The sequence below is a fragment of the Canis aureus genome, chromosome 29 (assembly GCF_053574225.1).
Source record: "Canis aureus isolate CA01 chromosome 29, VMU_Caureus_v.1.0, whole genome shotgun sequence".
Taxonomy (NCBI): domain Eukaryota; kingdom Metazoa; phylum Chordata; class Mammalia; order Carnivora; family Canidae; genus Canis; species Canis aureus.
Window position 1 is genome coordinate 11,367,678 of NC_135639.1, and position 17,500 is coordinate 11,385,177.

General features: G+C 38.3%; 1 protein-coding gene across 2 annotated transcripts in view; it reads right to left on the minus strand.

The window, feature by feature from the left end:
• The window catches only part of INPP5F (inositol polyphosphate-5-phosphatase F), an 87,259-nt gene that overhangs the window by 38,607 nt on the left and 31,152 nt on the right, over positions 1 to 17,500 (minus strand). For both annotated transcript variants that reach the window (XM_077877422.1, XM_077877423.1), the window contains exon 3: positions 9,302 to 9,438. In XM_077877422.1, the coding sequence (XP_077733548.1) occupies positions 9,302 to 9,438 (137 nt within the window). The remainder of the gene's footprint in view (positions 1 to 9,301; positions 9,439 to 17,500) is intronic.

The following is a 17,500-nucleotide window of genomic DNA, read 5'->3' on the forward strand; positions in this document are numbered from 1 at the left end:
TATTAATGCTTTGAAAATTGACATCTAAGATTAAAAACATTGCAAAATACACATCTGCTGTGCTCCAGGGGCATTACTTTACAGTTAGCTGTGGAAAATATTCATTCATGCTAGTTAACTGAGGTGTTTTGGTTGAGAAGATGTCAAGAGTCTGCTCTATTGGGAATCTTAAAAGCTGGACATTCCAACCACTCTTTTCTCCTTCCATCTTTACACACACTAATGGAATCAGATGAAAACCTGCTCTTTGGGACCACAGATTAATTAAATTTGAAGAAGCAGTAAGTAGAGGCTGCAAGAAACATGCAGTCCAACTGGTAAAGATGAGGAAGAGGATGAGAACATGTTAAGAGATGGGTACAGGGGTTCTAAAGAAAGCCACCTGGTTAAAGTCAAGGGTTTTACAAGTAATTTCATGCAGCTCAACACAGAAAGCAAGTATTCTGAAAGGTACACAAAGATTCTTTTTTTTTTTTTTAAAGGTTTTATTTATTTATGAGATACAGAGAGGCGCAGAGACACAGGCAGAGGGAGAAGCAAGCTCCATGCAGAGAGCCTGACGCGGAACTCGATCCCCAGTCTCCAGGATCAGGCCCTGGGCTGAAGGTGGCGCTAAACCGCTGAGCAGTCCGGGCTGCCCTACACAAAGATTCTATTAACCATATGCAGTAATTCCATTTTTTCAACATACTAGTTGTATTACTATGCTAAGTGGCAGACTCTCATTAAGAACATTACTAAGTGCCTATTATAACTGGTTTCTTACTAAATAATTACCACTACCAGGGTGTTTCTAATCACTTGGGTTTTGCAACTTGATTACAACTTTTTGCCACTCCTGCTCTACCAGTGAACACACGGGGACTAAAGATGAAGTTGCGGGATCCCCGGGTGGCGCAGCAGTTTAGCACCCCCTTCAGCCCGGGGTGCAATCCTGGAGACCCGGGGTCGGGTCCCGCATCAGGCTCCCTGCATGGAGCCTGCTTCTCCCTCTGCCTGTGTCTCTGTCTCTGTCTCTCTCTCTCTCTCTCTCTATTGTGAATAAATAAATAAAATCTAAAAAAAAAAAAAAAAAAAAAAGATAAAGTTGCTCACAGTCGTCCTGCCAAAAGTGGGCTAACAATTTCCCAAAAAGTGAGCAAAAGTAACAAGATCTCAAGTTGATAGGGAAGGAGAGAAGAATTAAGCAAACGGACACGGCTCCAGGAGCTCTCTCTTCCCCGCCTTCCCCAGGGCACCTCCCATCAGCATAGAAACACACCTTCAGTTGATGCCTCTTCCTCTGCCAACCAGTGTCCCACTCCTTTGTACTCCTCATTACGCCCAACCCCTCTTCTCCCATGTCTCTCCTTAGCCACTCCAGTCTGCCGTCAGCCCCCTACTACTCCGCCTACACTGCTATCTTCATTGTGACCAACACGATGAAGCTTCTATTTTGCTAAGCCCAGTGGTGGATTCTTGGTCCTTAAACTCTCAGTAGTATCTGACACAGTTCGTTGCTCCCTCATCCTCTCTGCTACACTGTACACTTGGCTTTCACTGGTCTTCCTTCTTTATATCTTTTACTGGTTCCTTTCTGACCATTTGACTTCTTAATGTCTTGACCACCACGAGATTCAGTTCTTGACCCTCATCTCTATTTACATTTACTTCCCTGGTAATTTCTCCCAGTCTCATGGCTTCAGATATCTTCTATATGCCAACTCCTCCCTCTCAAATGGATATTTCCAGCCCAGCTCTCTCTAGACTCAAAATTCTAGATTCACAAATCCCAATATTTCCACTTGAATTTCCACCAGGCATCTCAAGCTCAACCAGTCCAAAATCAGATGCTCATCTTCCCTCTACTGCCTTCACCACCTACCACTTTCTTCCCCTTGCTTACTACACTGTGTCCACACTGGCCTCCTTGCTGCTCTTCAACATGTTGGAATACTTACACCTTGGGGACTCTATTCTAGCTGTCCTTTCTGCCCGTACACCCCCTCCCCAGACCTTTTACCACAATCTCTCCACCCCTGGGCACTTTCCCCACTACCCTTACTCTGTCCAACTTGTATTTCCCATAGCATATATTATTTCCCAATGTACTACATAACACATAATTATTATTATGCAGATGTTTATTGTCTGACTTCCATCTACTATACTGGAAGTTTTATAATGGCAGACATGTTTGTTTTATTGACTCCTGCATCTCTAATCCCTTAGTAGTACTTCACATAAGAGGTCTCAATAAATATTTGTTAAATGAATGGATAATCTCTGATGGTAAAATATAAACGGCAACCTCCAGATTCATACATTGAGCATGCATATAGGTAGTCCTGGGAAAACAGTAACTCCCCCTTTTCCATGAATATACCCTACACACCCCCATCTTCATTGGTGCAGATTCACTGGGGCAGTAGAGAAGCATTTTTGAAAAGACGCTCTCCCAATGTCCACAATAGCCAAACCGTGGAAGGAGCCTCGGTGTCCATCGAAAGATGAATGGATAAAGAAGATGTGGTTTATGTATACAATGGAATATTACTCAGCCATTAGAAACGACAAATACCCACCATTTGCTTCAATGTGGATGGAACTGGAGGGTATTATGCTGAGTGAAGTAAGTCAATCGGAGAAGGACAAACAGTGTATGTTCTCATTCATTTGCGGAATATAAATAATAGTGAAAGGGAATATAAGGGAAGGGAGAAGAAATGTGTGGGAAATATCAGAAAGGGAGACAGAACATAAAGACTCCTAACTCTGGGAAATGAACTAGGGGTGGTGGAAGGGAGGAGGGTGGAGGGTGGGGGTGAATGGGTGACGGGCACTGAGGGGGGCACTTGACGGGATGAGCACTGGGTGTTACTCTGTATGTTGGAAAATTGAACACCAATAAAAAATTAGTTTATTAAAAAAAATGAAAAGACGCTCTCCCATTAGTCCCGTTGCTGCTTCTGCTTATGACACCAAGCAACTGTTGATTAGCAATTTTTATATAGAATGTTAGTAATTATCTAGTCATATTAATAACACTCTTACATGCTCAAACCTAGTTATAGACTGTTGCAATTTTAGTTTCCAAAACTGGATGTTATGCATTTGTCACACAGTTATTCCTTAAGAATATTCAAGCCAGCAAAATATCCCCCAGGAATATTTCAAAGCTGATGCTCAAGACCTAGCTATTCTAAAGTAACCTTGTAGCACCACACCTTGCCTGCATCCATGGATTCCTCACTCTTAGGAGGAGGGGAGTCCCTTTTTCTCTGCAAGGCTAGTTTCCTGCTACGTCCCGAGGACCAGGACCCTTCATTCACTCCTCTCTGCATTGTTCCGATCTCTAGGAGCCCCTCTCTTACCATCTTTTAACCTTGTTCGAGTTTACCAGAATATGTATTTTTTTAATCCATTCCTCAACCCTAGAATCTCCTCTGAGTTAGCAGGGTACAAATGGTTCAAGTGACTGCTAATTGTGAGAACATGGTCTAGTTGATGTAGGTCAAAGAATGAAAGGCCAATGGGACCTCCTGGGCAGAGTAAAACCAGGACCTTTTCAACTCTGAGAAGGATAAACCTTATTCTCTAAGAACAGGACACTAACAATCACTCCTGTGGTCTCTTCCTCTGGTCCTCACGACTCTGGGCTCTTCCCTCCTCTCACTGCTCCTTTTCAGTCTTCTTCCTTGGCATCTCTTTCTGTCTCTAAACACAGTGGTATTTCCCAACGTTCTGCCTTAGCTCTCTTCCCCTTCTTCATGCAGCCTAGAAAACACTGTCCTCTCCTAATTTTAACTACTGGTATGTTTACATATTTCTAAAGCCATTCTTTTGCTTTGAGTTCATGAGTTCATTTTGAGTTCACAAAAATATAACATCTCCCAGCTACTGACACACTAGTCCCTCAAATTCAGCATCTCCCAGTCTAATCAACATTTGTTTCCCAAATCTTGTTCCTTTTCTGGTTGCCCTACCTCACCGATGACACTACTCTACTGGATCCCTTAAGAAAGAAACCAAGTGGTCATTTTCCATTATTTTCCTCTATTATCTCTCCTACCAATCCCAATTACCTCATGCTGATTGCCAGTGTGTTCATTCACATCCTTACCTTTTGCCCAGATTAGTATTTCTTAAGGCAGGTGCTACCAGCTTAACAGACAGAAGAATTCTTTATGAATGATTATCCCATACAGAATAGACAACCTAACAAGCCTCCTCTCGTGAGCTGGGGAGTCGCACTTCAGCACCAGACTTCGGCGCTGTGCATGGTCCCAGGGCCCCATCTCTCCTATAGCCCTTTGTTAAGTTACTCTGCAGGGGCCAAATCTCCAGTTCCCACTTCCTTATTCTGGACCCAGAACCCAGGAGGCCTAGGGTCTCAGTTCAATTGACCACCCACTGAAGATGAGATACTGCTTCTCTCTAGGCCTGGCAATGTCTTTTGCTTTTTTTTCCTTTTTCTTTCTTTTTAAAACAATCTACCCCCTTCCTCGGCTTGGAACACAACCCAATCCCAATATCCCTTAACTTTCTTATCTACAACCCTCAAATCCAAAAATCTCTGAAACCTAGAAGTTCATTTTTTAAGTTTGTAACAAATTCATTTAATGGCTAAATATGCCCGGAATAGATATGAGGCTGTTATTAGTCATCCTTTATACCCCATAGTATGAATATTCGTAAGACTCTTCAATAAATATTAATGTAATGTATTATGGGGTAATGCCCAGACTCACTGGGTACATATTGAATACATGGACTAGCCTTTTGAAACTCCCCCAAATCCTGAACTCAAATATGGCCCCAAGTTTTTCAGAGGACTGTGATCTCTACAGGAGAGCACAAACTCATGATACCATCTTAATCTGGAAATCTCTTTCTGTCTCTTAAACCAATTTTTCTAAACAGATTTAAATTTACCTTAAACAATTCAAAAAATATTTTAGAGTCTTCCACATTGTTACCTTTAGAAAAGTATAGACCACTATCATTTTTAAAAGGGTAACAATTTGAAAAAAATAAAAATAAAAAAAAAAATAAAAGGGTAACAATTTTTTTTTGAAGCAGGCTACCATTTTTAAAAACGTTTTTGTTATAATTACCCAGCGTTCATCATGACAAGCACATCCTTTAATCCTAAAAGGGTTAAATTTAGTCTTACTAAAGATCTAAGATAGAGAAAATAACTTCTTGGGATCACATCCAGTCCGAAGATGCTTTGTTTAGACAGAGCTCTTAGAATTACAACATACAGTGCTGATAGTGGGATCATCTTCCCTTTCCCAGAGGCCCAGCCAGTTCTGTACAGTATGTGCTTAAGCCCTTATTCACAGCTTTGATACACATCATCTCAAAAAGAAAACCACCACCACAAGCTCCCTGATGGTCCTCTAGTTTTTCTATTACTGTAGCCACTTATAGTTCACAACCAAGATTAAGGGCTGATGTTACTGCTACTGTTTAAGAAAAGGAAAATAGATGATTTTACTTTAAAAGTTGTTATCTATGTCCATCTGGAGCTAAAATTTTAAACAGATGTCTAGAGGGAAACTAAATATGGAAAATGATACAGTTATCTATTAAGGCAATGAGATACACCAAGTAAGATATGCAGACATGGGACAGAAGCCTATAAAACTTTAAAGGATATTTTCTCAAAAGAAAGAACATCTATATTCTTGTCTATTTGAACCCCAAGGATTCTTCATACCCTTGTATAGATCATTTTTTAAAAATGGCACACTGCTTTGAAAAACAGTCTGGTGGTTCCTCAAAAGGTTAAACATAGAGTTATCATGTGACCCAGCAATTCCTCCTAGGTGGACACCCTAGAGAAAAGAAAACACATGTCTACCAAAAACTTGTGCATGAATGTTCACAGAATTATTCAGCATAGCCAAAAAGTGAAAACAATCCAAATATCCATCAACTGATGAATGAATAGATAAAATGCAATGTATCCATATGTGGGATGAAAAGCAATTAAGTACTGCTATATACAAACAACTGGCATCCACCTTGAGAACACTATGCCAAGTAAACCAAAGCCAATCACAAAAGGCCATGTATTATGTGATTCCATTTATAAGAAAGGTTCAGAAGAAGCAAGTTTAGAGAGACAAAGTAGATCAGTGGTTGTTTAGGACTAAGGGAACTAGGATTCGGAGAGAAATGAGGAGTGACCGCCAATGAGCACAGGGCTTCTTCATGAAGAACATGCATGAATATGTTCTAAACCGATTGAAAGCCACTGAATTATATACTGCAAATGCGTGAACTGTATAGTATGTCAATTTTTTTTAAATTGCCAAACAAACATTATACTTGAGGTAAAAAGGTAACCAAGGCAGAAAACTAGAAAATTTATTAATTCCAGATTCTGGAATAAGATTGCTCCTGCTCCTCTAATAAAGTCCTAGCAAATCTGAGAATAGTGACTACACTAAAGAGCCTGAGGCCCTGCTAGGAAAGGGTAAGGACACTGAAAGTGATACACAGGCAGCCAAATTAGAAAGACATAGAAAGAAATGTAAGACTTGGTTTTGTTTTTTAAAAATCTGTTTATATGCATATGTATGTTTATGAAAAATAATAGGAGTTAAAGCAGAAAAAATATGCAAAAATGCATATGATGAAAACTATTCTGAAAATTTGAAAGTAATACTGTTCCTTCAAAGAGCTTAGGGCAAATAGAAATAACCACTAAAACTCACTAGAATATGGACAATGATTACTTCTAAGAAGTGGGTTTTTTTCCTTCTCATTTACAATTTAGTACATCAAAACAAATCAAAACAAACAAAAATTATCAAGCTTCTAAAACATCCTTTTAAATGCATTTATATGGAAACTGAAATAAAGGTCCCAAAGACTTAAATTAACATGTCAGAAAATAAGCAAGCAATTCATGATTTCCACATAGCTGTTCTTTGCCCTTCCTCCTATTATTCACTGCTGGAAAGGAGCTCTAAATCTACTACCAGGGTCCCCAGGCTTAATGCTCAGACCAGAATGCCAGCCCAAGGGGCGCTCCCCATCAAGGCAAAGACTGGTGACAGAAAGCCATGCTGATCTTTCGGTTTGTCAGCAAAGCCATCCAAAGACACTGATGACAAATTAATTGGCTTAGTAAACTAACAGAATTTTGCTCTTCCCCACAATAAAATGTAAACAAAAATTACAAACACCTGCCTTTAATAGGCCTAATTACTACCTAAGTGATTTGTCTCTGGATCAGCAATAATGAATAAGTGAATAATCTTCTAGCTCTACTACCAATAAAGAGAAATATTTTATTCAAAATTTTATTTTTTGATTCCTGTAATAAAGAGAATATCAGGGTCCTCTTAAATTCACTTTTAAAGATTATATTTATTTGAGAGAGAGAGAGAGAGAGAATGAGAGTGAGTGAGCGATGGGAGGAGCAGAGGCAGAGAGAGAAGCAGACTCCCCACTGAGCAGGGAGCCCAACATGGGGCTCAAACCCAGGACCCTAGGACCTGAGCCAAAGGCAGATGTTTAACCAGGGGAGCCACCCAGGTGCTCCCTTTTAACTTCATTTTAATGTTGGTTTCTTAAAATTAGCTCATCAAATTACCACTAAAAGCTGAAGCATAAAAATAGCTATATTTTTACTTATTTTTATTTTTATTTTTTTTAAATCTTTTTTTTTTAATTTATTTATGATAGTCACAGAGAGAGAGAGAGAGAGAGAGAGAGAGAGAGAGAGGCAGAGACACAGGCAGAGGGAGAAGCAGGCTCCATGCACCGGGAGCCTGACGTGGGATTCGATCCCGGGTCTCCAGGATCGCGCCCTGGGCCAAAGGCAGGCGCCAAACCGCTGCGCCACCCAGGGATCCCTATTTTTACTTATTTTTAAAACAATTTAGCCCTGTCCCCAAACATCCTCCCCAAGAGCCCAGCCTAGAAAAATATGGATTAAATTGTGGGGCAGTAGATGCTGTTACCTGTTACCTGCTACCCTTTTAACTTCATTTTAATGCTGGTTTCTTAAAATTAGATCATCAAATTAAAAGCTGAAGCATAAAAATAGCTATATTTTTACTTATTTTTAAAACAATTTAACCATGTCCCCAAACACCCTCCCCAAGAGCCCAGCCTAGAAAAATATGGATTAAATTGTGGGGCAGTAGATGCTATGTTACCTGTTACCTGCTATTTAGGTAAGAGGGTGGCAGCTCAGAGTGATACAGGACCAGATGGCCTGTGGCCAGGTCCAGACCCCACCATTTGCCAGCTGTGACTTAAGACTCCTTTCTTCATCTGTACAGTGTGGATCCATTAGTATTTACCTTACAGAGTGATCTATGGGATTAAATATGATAATCCACATAACTTTCAGAGCTTCCCACATCACAGTGATCAAGATAGCCTAGGACTGGGGCGCTTAGGTGGCTTAGTTGGTTGAGCAGCTGACTCTTGATTTCGGCTCAGGCCATGATATTGGGGTCATGAGATCAAGCCCCATGTCAGGCTCCCCATTCAGCATGGTGTCTGCTTGAGATTCTGTCTCTCTGCACCACCCCCATGTGAGCGCTCTCTAAAATAAATAAATCTTTTTAAAAAGAGAGAGAGAGAGAGAGCCTAGGACTAGGGCAGAGTGATGACACCCCTAGATGCCAATTCTTGCACCAACAGCAAACATAATACAAATGCTTTTGTGTGCTACTTCTACCAGATGGTGGTACAGTGTGGTAAAAAATACTGGCCCTGGGAAATCTCATTATTTTGGCCTTAAGTCTCTCTATTGCAGGCTTGGTTCCTTCCTGAAAAATTAAAAGATTGCACTAGATCAATGGATTCTTTCTTTGAGAAAAAAAAAAAAAAACTTAAAAAAATTATAAAAGAAATATATGCTTAGAAAAATTTCAAGAAATACAGATTTAAAAAGGATATAGAGTAAGTTAAATCTCATCTTCTTAACTATCCTCTCTCTCCCCCAAATCAGGAGTTTTCAAACTGTACTATGCAGAACCCTAGGGCTCCCTAGGAGCAGAAAGTGGTTTTCCATAAGAGGCCACCTGGGCTGGATCCCAAGGATCTTCTCCCCCACATCACCACCTCAACCAAAGCCGCCTCTGCTTTTATGCATCTGTTATACTGGATTTCACAGATCTTGAAACAAAGTTTCCACTACTGAAGTGAAGTTTGAAAACCACAGGATTCAATTACTTTAAAAATATTATCTAGCTCTAGAATTAAGATTTTGGTCTATTAACCAAATCCTCATATTTGTTACTATATTTATACCAAGTTACCATAAAACTTCCTGAGACTTCCACCTTACCTCTAGCTCAAGATCCTGAGGCTCCATCTCAGAAAGTGACAGCACAGCAATTTTGGTGACTTTACAGACCTCATGGTCTCCTGGAAGTTTGCCCACCAATGCTTTCTGCCGAATTAAAATAAGCCACCATGGAAGATCTGAAAGAGAAAAGTCACACTAATGTCTGGTATCTATAAAATGCTACTATCCTGGCAAGCTGAAGAATAATCTAACAACAAAATATACATACGATATAACACTTTAAAGTAAAGCACATGACAAAGATATATAAATGGCCATCAAGACAAACATTATATGGTCTCATTCATTTGGGGAATATAAAAAATAGTGAAAGGGAATATAGGGGAAAGGAGAGAAAATAAGTGGGAAATATCAGTGAGAGTGACAGAACATGAGAGACTCCTAACTCTGGAAAATGAACAATGGGTAGTGGAAGGGGAGGTGGGTGGGGGGTTGGGATGACTGGGTGACGGGCACTGGTGGGGGGGCACCTGAAGGGGTGAGCACTGGGTGTTATGCTATATGTTGGCAAATTGAACTCCAATAAAAAAATATACAAAAATTTAAAAAATGGGGCAGCCCGGGTGGCTCAGCAGTTTGGCATTGCCTTCAGCCCAGGGCCTGATCCAGTCCCATGTCGGGCTCCCTGCACGGAGCCTGCTTTGTCCTCTGTCTGTGTCTCTGCCTCTCTCTGTCTCTCTCTCATGAATGAATAAATAAAATCTTATAAATAAATAAATAAATAAATAAATAAATAAATAAATAGCCTTCAACATGTGAAAAGATGTTCAATCTCACTTATAACGAGAGAGATGGAAACTGAAATGCAGTGACATCATTTCATCCATCAGACTGCGGAAAATATGAAGGTACGAGAGCACATTCCCTAACAAGGCTGTGGGAACGAGAGGCAATGTCATACAGTTCTGGTGGGAATACAAACAGATACAACTTTTCTGGAGGAAAATTTAGTGATACCTAATAATAAAACATGCACTTACCTTTAACATAGCAATTCCACCCTTGAGTTTACCCTGAAAATACACAATCAACCCAAAAGTATGTACACTCAAGTTTATTCATTGTAGCAGTCTGTGACTGCAAGATATTGGAAACAACTTAATTGTCCAAAAATAGGAGAATGGCTGAATAAACTAGGACACATCCACTCAGTGGAGTACTATGCAGAGAGTAAAGAAGAATTAGGCATGTTCTAGGAACTGATGAGGAATGATTCTTGATTATATTACATGGATAAAGATATATTTATAGAACAAGGAGATATTAAAATCATATAAGACTTTATATTATTAAATCAAAGCACAAAAGAATATCAAGAGTATGCCACCCTTTATGTAAGAAAGCAGATATGAGGGGCACCTGGGTGGTTCAGTCAATTAAGTGCTGGCCTCTCAGGGTCATGATATGAAGTCCTAGTCAGGCTCTGCCCTTAGCAGGGAGTCTGCTTGGGATTCTCTCTCCCTCTCTCCTTCTCCCCCTCCCCCTGCATATGTATGTGGGCTTGCTCTCTAAAATAAATAAATCTTTTAAAAAAAGATATGAGAAAATATGCATATATCTGCAATTTACACACCAAAAATAAGAGCAATAAACTAGAAATTAATGAGACTGGTTATCTACAGAGGATAGGCAGAAACAGGATGGAAGAAGGGAGATCAGGGGAAGTGACAGTTCTCGGAGTATACCTTTTTTTTTTTTTTTTTTAAAGATTTTATTTATTTATTCATGAGAGAGGGAGAGGCAGAAACACAGGCAGAGGGAGAAGCAGGCTCCATGCAGGGAGCCCAACATGAGACTCGATCCCAGGTCTCCAGGATCAAACCCTAGGCCAAAGGTGGCACTAAATCACTGAGCCAGCAGGGCTGCCCATGAGTATACCCTTTTATATAGTTCTGACTAGTGATGTCTCCCTTCTCAAAAATAAATAGTTCCTTTCAATGGCAGCGGGGGAAGGACAGAGAGAGGACAACTCAAAACAAAATGCAAACACTAATTCAACTGTGCTTCAAACGAAAAGTGTAACCACACTATTAGAAAAAAACGCACCTAAATAACTATGGAAAACAAAAGACAAAAAGAACTGCATATAATATTGTACTCTGGTGAGTGACTTTGTTGGAAGGATATGAGTTAGCAATTCCAAAACTACTTTATGTGTACACTAGCACTTATAGCAAATAATAGACTGAGGAGAATGGGCAATCGTGGGGGAGGGGGGGAGTGGTATGATGGTAAAACAAACTAAAGAATCTTTAATAAATACAAGAATTGTTGGCCTCTATCCAGAGGCCCAACAATTATCTTCCTAATCATAATTTTTACTTCTCACAAAAGATTTTTAATTAAATGGGAAATGGTCTATGAAAGACAGCATGCAAATACAATTTTTCAGTTCATGAAGTTACACTCTTAAAAAAATACTACCTAACTAGCAACAAACATTAAAATAATTGAAATAGTGCTTCAGTAATTTCTTGTGGAAAACCAACATGACGGATATATATTTACCATATAAAAAATGTTCTTAAAAGAGAAATACAGTATTTCAATTTCCCCTAAATATCAATCAACTCTCATGTTAGGGATCATGCTCTGAAGATGTGCTTTAGGCATTTCAAAAATGCAAGAGTTTGGAAGAGTTTCATAATTCTTTATAAAGTAGGGTGGAAATTTACTATAAAGCTTCAAAGCTTTTACAGGCTATTTCATTATTCATTATCATTAAACATTAACCAAAGACCTACCATGGGCTAGGGAGTATTTCAGGCATGGATCAAGATCAGTTATCAAGCACCTATCATATAATAAATCAAATACGTAATAAATAAAGCATATCATACTTGTTCTTCAGAAGGGTAAGAGTTAGCAACAAATAATATACTGTTGCATATGTCAATACATTTTGTTGAATAAAACAAAATACTTACCATTGGTCTCCTAATCTCACAGGAATAATTTCTATTTTACACTGAACAGATTAAAGCATTGGCAGCTGACCAGACAAGCCAACACTGTGAAGCCCTTTTCCTACTTCATGCCTTCTTACTGGAGTTTACTTGGGATACATTTCATATTAACATTGCAAATTATGATTTTTTTTTTGCAAATTATGATTTTAATAAATCACAGCAATGAAAAACACAATGTGCATAATCAAATGTAATAAAGATCCTTCCAATAAAACATCTAATAATTGCATAGTGCCAAAACATTAACCTTCGAGCAAAGGTTTTACTCCATACATAAACTCACTTGGGAAACCAAAAGGCATCATTTTTTTCACAAATACTGCCAACACTGAAACACAACTTACAAATTCAAATACACTTTAGAAAAAATGTGAAAAATTGAAGTGCTTTTTAAAAATATATATATTATGGGCTGAAGTTCAATAGATCTAGGGAGTTAGGATGAAGATTAAATATGAGAAAATATAATGTAAATGATCAAACAATAGAGAATCTGTAAATAGCAGCCTTCCCTTCTCAGAAAAAGCTTTAAGGTTCTGGACTTTGAGGTCAGAACTTAGGCTTGAATTTTAGCTCACCATTTATTATTATTTTTTAAAAGATCTTATTTATTTGAGAGAGAGTGCGCGAGTCAGCACGAGTGGTAGAGGCAGAGGAAGGAGAGAATCCCAAGCAGACTCCACTGAGCACAGACTTGACACAGAGCTCCAACCCAGGATCCTGAGATCATGACCTCAGTCGAAACCAAGCATCCAACACTTAGCTGACTAAGCCATCCGAGTGCCCCTACCTCATCACTTATTTACCTTTCACTTGGCAGCACAATATTTGACTGACTTCTTCCAGTTTTCTCATCTGTGGAATGGGATAAAACTGTCTGCTGCAGAGAGTAGCTATGAGGGTTAAATAATTTTTATAATTCATGTTATTATTACTGAGAGCGAATGTTTACCAGATAGCAAAATATACTATGAAGCTATGGTAAATAAAACAATGGGGTACTGGTATAAGTACGGTCAAATGAATACCAGAGTAGAACAGACACAGACTCATATAATTTGGGCACCTAGTACATGATGATTAAAGAGGGGGGAAGAGTGAATGTCATGAAATGGTGTTGAAACATATTTGTGGATAAACAAATTATCTGAAGTCTGCTTTTAAATCACTTAGCAGTTAGGAGTGTGGGGTTCATGGGTTAAAAAAATGTCTTTTTACTGTTGAGCTTCCATCCAGATCTATGAACTGCATTGGGTTAACTGTGCTCTTAAGTCTTTTAATCTCCTGTTTTCAGTCAGTCTCACACATTGACCAAAAAAGAAAACATGAAAAGTAAAATAAGGGAACAGATATCGACTAGTTACAATTGAAGTAAATTGGGATGATGAAAATGTTTTGGGATTAGTGATGGTCGTACAATCTTGAGAATATATCAACAGCCACTGACTTGTTCACTTTTAAAAAGGGTGACTTTTATGGCATGTGGATTACATCTCAATTTTTTTTAAAGCGCATTCTAAAAACAAAACAAACTTGTTAGGAGTTTTAACCTAGTGAAGCAGAGAATAAAAAACTAAAAAAAGTGTATTTTCTCCCAAAGACAAAGGTAAAGTTAGAACAGCCTCCTAATTCTTGAAATACATCAACACCTCTCCAAACAGCTACCTCTTTTCACTAGTGTTCAAAAGGTAATTAAAATGATCACAATGGAAAGAAAATGAAGATTTTGAATTGAACACAAGCTATCTCCAAGCAAACTCACTGACTCTAGAAAACAAAGCAAAACAAACAAAAAACTCAGGGAAAACAATAGTAATGTCTATTCTATAATTATTTTGCTTAAGGTGAAACAGCACATATCCACCTTGGAAGCCTAGAAAGTCTGGTAAGAATAAACACATTATTAACAGGGTTAAATGCCCCAAATAATATGTTTTATTGTTTGAGCTTTAAGACAAAAAAAAAAAAATGTAGACGTATTCAGACACTGGTGTTTAGCAGTCCCAGGAGGCATCAGGCATAATTCTGTAATTAAATTTTTTAAAGCACCAAGGCAGGCTATCATATTAATCTATGTCACCCACCAGGGGGAAAAAATGGCTCAATGAAAGCTGCCACGGTAAGATGTAAATGTCTGGTGCAACCAAGAGCCAAAGGAGACAGGCTAGCAAGGTCCTCTGGCATAAAAATATTCTTTCAACCTTTTAAACATTTTATAATGGGAGAAAAAGTCGGTTTTGTAACCCTGGGTCCTCCAGGAAGAGACAGATAAGGAATTCTGACTTCCTCAGCAAGATAAGAAAACTGATTGGGAAGGCGCTATCTTGAAAAGCATGACCAGTAGGGCAAGCTACAACAATAGTCCTGGAAAAGGTTCAGTTGCTTGCTCTATACAATAACTGACTCGCTTAAAAGGGGATAAACAATTGTGGAATAAAAATTTTCATCAAAAGATTTTTTTTACAACCAATTTCAGGAAAAAATGTTTTTAGATAGACACTCATGACCTCAACTCTAGGAAGTATTCCATCTAGATATTTCTTGACATGGCTAGCCATCTTACTGACATAAAGAAAAGATAGGCATTTGATCCAATGATGAGTGTCCAGCAATTCTTTTCATTTTTTATTAATAATTTTATAGGGAATAAATGACTATATTCTACTTGCTTAAAAAATGTAAATGTTAATGGATAAAACTAAAGTTTCCTTTGACCATTCTTCCCCATTCCATTCACAGATATTCTTTAAATCAAATCCAAACCTCACTTTGTAAGAGTAATTGGTTACCATACTTGGCATTAGTTCTTTTAATCTTACTTGAAAGCTTAAAAAAAACTTTAAAAACCAATTTAACTTTATTTTTCATACGAAACATTCAAATGTACATTGATTTACTGAGAACTTTTTTTTTAAAGGATGAGTCACTGATGAGTATTTGGTGTTGCTGTTTAATTTTTCTTTTTATGCAACACAGCTTTATTTAGTATTTGTATTCAATTCAGCTTCCTTTACACCCAGTTGATAGGCTTATTTAATATTTAATTAAATTATGTAATTACAATAATGAGTTACATGGATATAAACAGGTTTAGGAACAAACACAATCCATGATCCACTGGGAGAGAGGGAGCTTCCTACTCCATCCCCCACCAGTCCCCAGCTTTCAGCCTTCAGAGCATCTAGTGCATCCAACAGGCTTTGCAGAGAGGCAGCGGGGCATGTTGATTAAGCCGGTAAATAGGTTAAGTGAGATTCAATGAAAAGAGCTCCTGAAAGAAATACATATTCATATGTGCCAGACAATCGAAGTGAATGAAATATTTGTGTGAAAAAGCTTTTGCTTTTCTTTTCTTCTGGTACACCTTTTCCAAAGACTGGCTCCGACATGAACTGGTTCAGTAGGATTTTTTGTTAAGATTTTTGAGAGAGAGAGGGAAAAAAAAAAAAGAAGGATTTTGTGGCATACAACCATGACTTAGTTTGTAGGTTCTGTTGTCACTGCATTAGATACTCTCTACTTTCTATCTCTATATAACCATTCATGCTATGACCAAAGGCAAAAATAAAGAGAGAAGGGGCATCTGTTGCTGATGTTTACGCATTTAGCTCCTTTAGCTTGCTCCTAAACAGACTGTATTCCTGAAGACAAAGCACACCCTGCATCTCTCCTGGGTCCACTTCTCGGCGGAGAGGGTGGGGAATGGCCAAGCAGAGAGCACCTGTTGCCTTAACGAGATCCACTGTGAATGGAGGGGTCAGTACACTAGAGTTTGTAACTACATCCTCACACAAATCCAAAGACAGGTAGATACATATACTCCAAAGTTATTTGTAATGTAATATTCAAATACAGATATTTAAAATCTTGAAGGGCTTCTACAGATGATGCCTCAGGGAGGGGCCTGTGTTCCCACCACATGTACTGGAGAATGGAAACACGTTGGTAAAGAAGGAAAGCGAGAATTAGGAGAAGGGATGACAGTCGGCTCGGCTTTCCTTTCTTCTGTGTCAAACTGATAGCAGGAATACTTAACGTTGTTTCTCTGTCATTTCACATTGACAGTCTGAACCAATTTCAGTCACATGACTCACTGCCCTTTATATATTTTTTAGTTATGTTTAGGTGCATACAAATTTAAATTTGTTTAAAATTGTTATACCTTTCTGGTGATTTAAGCCTTGTTATGAAAAAGTATATCCCTCTATGCATCTCACCTTAAAGTCTGTTTTGGTATTAGTACAGCTACATCAGTTTTCAGTAGGTTAGTGTTTACAAGATTTATTTTATTATTTATTTTTTATTTTCACATACTTAAGGAATTTGTCTGAGAGCAGCCTGTAGATGGATTTGACTGTTCTTCCAGTATAAAAAGCTTTGTGATCCCTGGGTGGCTCAGCAGTTTAGCACCTGCCTTCGGCCCAGGGCATGATCCTGGAGTTCCGGGACTGGGTCCCGCATCAGGCTCCCTGCATGGAGCCTACTTCTCCCTCTGCCTGTGTCTCTCCCTCTCTCATGAATAAGTAAATAAAATCTTTAAAAAAATAAAATAAAAAGCTTTGTGAGTTAATGGGAGTATAAACCCATTTATATCTAATTATTGGTATATTTAGAAATTAATCTACCATCTTATTATTTGTCCTACCTGTTCTATTCACATTTCTTGCCTTTTGGGGGATTTTTAAAATTATTATTCTATTTCCTCTTTTATTCACATTTTACAATCTTTTATTATTCTGTTAGTGGTTATATCATAGGGAATGATTACATGAACCCTGACTTAGAAAAGCCTATTTTTTTAACCAGTTTTACCAGTTTCTGGTCAGTAAAAGGACCTTAGAACCAGCGAAAGGACCCCGTTAACTCCTTATCATTTCTACTGCTATGTATTTTAATGTCATTAATTTTAAACTCCATATAAAACCAAATTCCTTTAAATTTACCAACTTATTTACATTTTCCGTGGATCTCCATCCCTTCCCACATCTCCACACTCCCATCGAGTCATTTACCTTTTGCCCAAAGAACTCTCTTTACTGTTTCTTTTTAGTGCAGATACTACTGGTAACAAATACTCTCAGTTTCGGTTTGTCTCAAATGTCTTTATTTTCCTTAAATTTTAAAAGGTACAAAATGCCAGACAGGCACTTTGACAATATCATTCTGTCTTTTGGCTTCCATTGTTTCTATCAAGGCTCACTATACGCTT